This window comes from Lampris incognitus, chromosome 2, assembly GCF_029633865.1.
Source record: "Lampris incognitus isolate fLamInc1 chromosome 2, fLamInc1.hap2, whole genome shotgun sequence".
Lineage (NCBI taxonomy): Eukaryota > Metazoa > Chordata > Actinopteri > Lampriformes > Lampridae > Lampris > Lampris incognitus.
The window spans coordinates 147,606,041-147,612,040 of NC_079212.1; the positions used below are offsets into that span (position 1 = coordinate 147,606,041).

At 48.7% G+C, this 6,000-nt stretch overlaps 1 protein-coding gene across 2 annotated transcripts in view; it reads right to left on the reverse strand.

The window, feature by feature from the left end:
• iars1 (isoleucyl-tRNA synthetase 1) overlaps positions 1-6,000 on the reverse strand; it is a 159,953-nt gene that overhangs the window by 124,352 nt on the left and 29,601 nt on the right. For both annotated transcript variants that reach the window (XM_056273008.1, XM_056273007.1), the window contains exon 8: positions 601-688. In XM_056273008.1, the coding sequence (XP_056128983.1) occupies positions 601-688 (88 nt within the window). The remainder of the gene's footprint in view (positions 1-600; positions 689-6,000) is intronic.

The window sequence follows — 6,000 nt, forward strand, 5'->3', positions numbered from 1 at the left end:
AACAGACAGCAGAGCAGAGAAACCAGTGTGAAACCAGCAGTATCCTGCTGGTGCGTGATAAATCATGATGTTTCTCCCACTAGGCTTGAATGTATTGTACTACTTTGTAAAAACTACACATGTGTACTTTGTGATATTGGGCAACACAAATAAAACTGACTTGACTATCTGGACTGCCCTGAACTGGAATGTTGTTTAGCAAAAGAACCACTGAGATTTCACTCCTACCTAAAACCACCATGGGCGGTCACCGCCCATGGTGGTTTTAGGGAGATGTTATCATAACGTTTTTTTGTGCAGTTGATCTAAAACGCATCTTCATGCAGATACTATATGCAGATATATGCAGTTGTAGGAGCATTCAGGGAGCGGCAGGTCTGTATCTTTTTTAATCCCCCACAAAGTTATTAAACTGGAAATCCAAATCTGTCAAAATGGCCTCCATGGTGGTTGTGGTGCGAGTTGATAAATGTTGTTTTGTTATCGTCTATCATCCTGGACCCCTGACCTTTAATAAAGATCGGACGTGCGGCTTTTGAGTAACCCGTGTGAGACGCCCTGGCTTAGCGTATAACAGTAGTACAGCATCACAGGGCTCACCTGTCCAGGATGGAGTACTCGCTCTCAGACTTAAACAGAGCGCCCAGCCTGGCCTCCATCATGATGTAGGTCTTCTCCGTGCTGTTGTCTGGAGCAGAGAGAGAGAGAACACAAGAGCTAGAAAACAACAGCAACACAACGCCAGATGTGTTGTGTAGAAGAGTTGTATTACTGGGTCAACATTTCATACATGAGGACAGTCAATGTGACAGTCAACTGACAGCAGTGAACACTGGTACCCCGGCTGTACCCCAGCTGTATCACAGCCGTACTCCGGCTGTTTCCCAGCTGTACCCCAGCTGTAAACCGGCTGTACCCCAGCTGTACACCGGCTGTACCCCAGCTGTACACCGGCTGTACCCCGGCTGTACCCCAGCTGTATCCCTGCTGTACCCCAGCTGTACACCGGCTGTACACCAGCTGTACAACGGCTGTACACTGACTGTACCCCAGCTGTATCCCGGCTGTACCCCAGCTGTATCCCTGCTGTACCCCAGCTGTACACCGGCTGTACACCAGCTGTACAACGGCTGTACACTGACTGTACCCCAGCTGTATCCCTGCTGTATCACAGCTGTACTCCGGCTGTTTCCCAGCTGTACCCCAGCTGTATCCCTGCTGTACCCCAGCTGTATCCCTGCTGTACCCCAGCTGTATCCCTGCTGTACCCCAGCTGTACACCGGCTGTACCCCAGCTGTACACCGACTGTACACCGGCTGTACACCTGCTGTACCCCAGCTGTACACCGGCTGTACCCCGGCTGTACACCGGCTGTACACCGGCTGTACCCCAGCTGTACACCGGCTGTACCCCAGCTGTACACCCGGCTGTACCCCGGATGTACACCGGCTGTACACCGACTGTACCCCGGATGTACACCGGCTGTACACCGACTGTACCCCAGCTGTATCCCTGCTGTACCCCAGCTGTACAAGGGCTGTACACTGGCTGACCCCAGCTGTACACTGGCTGTACACCTGCTGTACCCCAGCTGTACAACGGCTGTACACTGGCTGACCCCAGCTGTACACTGGCTGTACACCTGCTGTACCCCGGCTGTAGCCCAGCTGTACCCCAGTTGTATCCCGGCTGTACCCCAGCTGTACACTGGCTGACCCCAGCTGTACACTGGCTGTACACCTGCTGTACACCGGCTGTACAACGGCTGTACCCCAGCTGTACACTGGCTGACCCCAGCTGTACACTGGCTGTACACCTGCTGTACCCCGGCTGTAGCCCAGCTGTACCCCAGTTGTATCCCGGCTGTACCCCAGCTGTACACTGGCTGTACACCTGCTGTACACCGGCTGTACAACGGCTGTACCCCAGCTGTACACTGGCTGTACACCTGCTGTACCCCGGCTGTAGCCCAGCTGTACCCCAGTTGTATCCCGGCTGTATCCCAGCTGTACACCAGCTGTACACCAGCTGTACAACGGCTGTACCCCAGCTGTATCCCAGCTGTACACCAGCTGTACAACAGCTGTACCCCAGCTGTACACTGGCTGACCCCAGCTGTATACTGGCTGACCCCAGCTGTACACTGGCTGTACACCTGCTGTACCCCGGCTGTAGCCCAGCCGTACCCCAGTTGTATCCCGGCTGTACCCCGGCTGTATCCCAGCTGTACACCAGCTGTACAACGGCTGTACCCCAGCTGTATCCCAGCTGTACAACAGCTGTACCCCAGCTGTATACTGGCTGACCCCAGCTGTACACTGGCTGTACACCTGCTGTACCCCGGCTGTAGCCCAGCTGTACCCGGGCTGTACACCAGCTGTACCCGGGCTGTACCCCGGCTATACCCCAGCTCAGCAGGACAGATGCTGTGTTAGGAGGTGTGTCTGCTGCATCATACCACGCATTGTCTGTCAGGTAGTTGGTAATAACATGAGATTTGATAACAAACCTGATCACAACACTATCATTTTAACAAATCTTATCAAATCTTTCCTCAGTTCTGCAACTGAGTCCAGGTCTGGTTCTGATACTTATTAAACCGAGTCTTCCTCCACTCAGACCAGTGCTGACTGTATTAATAAGCAGGATCGCCCGTTTGAAAGATCTTGTCATGATCCACAATCACCCCAGTTAATGAACAAGCCAGGCGACTCCACAGTTTGAGAGAGTCCTGGTTTCTGAGTCTATATGAGTCTATGAAACTATATGAGTCTATATTTATATGAGTCTATATGAGTCCATATGAGTCTTTGAGACTATATGAGTCTATATGAGACTATATGAGTCTATATCTATGAGTCCATATGAGCCTATATGAGTCTCTGTCTATATGAGTCCATATCTATATGAGTCTATATCTATATGTGTCCATATGAGTCTATGAGTCCATGAGTCTACATGAGGCCATATGAGTCTATATGAGTTTATTTAAGTCTATATGAGTCTCTAGCTATGAGTCCATATGAGTATATATCAGTCTATACGAGTCTATGAGTCCATATGAGTGCACGAGTCTAAATGAGTCCATATGAGTCTATATGAGTCTATATGAGACTATGAGTCTATATAAGACTATATGAGTCTATAGGAGTCCATGAGTCTATGAGTATGAGTCTATATTTATGAGTTTATATGAGACTATATATATATATATATATATATATATATATATATATATATATATATATATATATGAGTCCATATGAGTCTCTATCTATGAGTCCATACGAGTCTATATGAGTCCATATGAGCCTACATGAGTCTATATGAATCTATTTAAGTCTATATGAGTCTATCTATGAGTCCATATGAATCTATGAGTCTATATGAGTCCATATAAGAGTCTATATGAGTTCATATGAATCTATATGAGTCTATACAAGTCTATATGAGTTCATATGGATTTATGAGTCTATACGAGTCTATATGAGTCTATACGAGTCTATGAGTCCATATGAGTCTATATCTATATAAGTCTACATGAGTCTATATGAGTCTATATCTATATGAGTTCGTATGAGTCTGTACGAGCCTATATAAGTCCATATGAATCTATATGAGTCTATACAAGCCTATATGAGTATATATCTATATAAGTCTACATGAGTCTATATCTATATGAGTCCGTATGAGTCTGTACGAGCCTATATGAGTCCATATGAATCTATATGAGTCTATATGAGCCTATATGAGTATATATCTATATAAGTCTATGTGAGTCTATATGAGTCTATATCTATATGAGTCCATATGAGTCTATATGAGTCTATATGGCTGGAAGGCTTAAACAGAAATGTGTGAGTCCAAATAAAACACAAGGTGCATAAAAACATCAGGTGGGTGAACATAACAGACATGTCAGTCTGTCCAAATATGCAGATGAGTCCTGAACAGTCTTTTCACCACGAGTTCTCTGACAGACAGAGGAACCAGACACAACCCAGCACCAAACACTGAAGCATGAACAAGGCTCACACTCTTCTCATGAAATCACTTTCCAGGACATTCTCCATGGCTATATGTTGGATATCCATGCCAGGCATTGCTGACAGTGGAAGTCTCGGCGGTGTCCAGATGGACTGTGTGACTGAACCACCCACACTTCACACACTGATGTCCTGTCTTACAAATGACAAATAAAACCATAACACCTTGTCTAAAAACGACAGTAACACAACATCTCAGGAGGTGAAAATACATACAGTCAAGACATAAAGACCATGTGTCCATCACACAGGGAGGATATGGGCAAGAGGAGGGGACGGTTTTCCAGTTTCCCTCCAGACCAGTCGCTGTCAAACACCCACATTTGATCTCACACACACACACACACACACACACACACACACACACACACACACACACACACACACACACACACACACAAAGCATGGTGCACACCTGGTGTAGCTGTGAATCGGCAAAAACCAAGAGACTCGCAGGGGACATGTGGCGACCAGCAGGGGGGGTGGCATTCTACCATTTACAGTGCTTAAGGGCCCAGACACACCAACCCCACTAGCGGCGACGAAGACTGACTGTTGCGTCTCCTCACCTCGCCTGCCATCTGGACCAAAAAGTAGCACTTGAACACACCACAAACACTACAGCCGACAGCCATCTAGCATGTAGGTTCTGCACTGATTCACTAAGCTCAACAGCCAATCAGGTGATCTCTCTCACCGACGGGCTCCGCCCATTCAACATGCTGAATTGGCCGAAAAGCTGCCGATAGGGGTTCGGGTACTGCCGACAGGGGTCCAACTAGTGCCGACGGTGCGGGACACACCACAAAAACTAGGGTCACAGACGCTCGCCGACGGCCCGACATTGGCCGATGGTCAGGGGGACGGGATAGCCCCTGATCTCTATGTGTGGTTACCGTTTTCCTCCCTTTCCATGTCCGCCACCACAACCACCCCACGGGGATCAAGTCAAGTTGACTGAACTGGATTCCTGTTGATGACAAACAGCTGCTCACCACCCAGCCTGGTTCTGAATCAACAAACAGCTGCTCAACCCCCACCCTGGTTCTGAATCACCAAACAGCTGCTCACCACCCAGCCTGGTTCTGAATCACCAAACAGCTGCTAACTACCCAGCCTGGTTCTGAATCACCAAACAGCTGTTCACTACCCAGCCTGGTTCTGAATCAACAAACAGCTGCTCAACCCCCAGCCTGGTTCTGAATCACCAAACAGCTGCTCACCACCCAGCCTGGTTCTGAATCACCAAACAGCTGCTCACCACCCAGCCTGGTTCTGAATCACCAAACAGCTGCTCACCACCCAGCCTGGTTCTGAATCACCAAAAAGCTGCTCACCACCCAGCCTGGTTCTGAATCAACAAACAGCTGCTCACCACCCAGCCTGGTTCTGAATCACCAAACAGCTGTTCACTACCCAGCCTGGTTCTGAATCACGAAACAGCTGTTCAGTACCTAGCCTGGTTCTGGATCACCAAACAGCTGTTCAGTACCTAGCCTGGTTCTGGATCACCAAACAGCTGTTCAGTACCTAGTCTGGTTCTGGATCACCAAACAGCTGTTCACTACCCAGCCTGGTTCTGGATCACCAACACAGCACCTGGTCAGGTTTCACCTGGTCAGGTTTCAGCGTTAGCACGGTACCAGAGGCTGCGGGCTAAACGTCCTCTCCATGCTGTTAATGACGGAGCCACAGCACCAAGGTGAGGCAAGGACGATAACATGAGCTACTAATTAGCAGCGGTGTGGTGTAAGCAGGACACGGCTAACGAGGCAGCGAAGTCACCGGGCTGAAGGACGCCATCTTTAAAGCACCTCGTTTCCGTTTCACAGGGAAAACAGGTCAAACGGAGAGTCTGAGAAAGAACAGAGGAGGAGAGAGAAGAGTGGGATGTACAAGCCCCCACACACAAACGGTGTGGACAGACAGAGAGAGAGAGACAGAGAGAGAGAC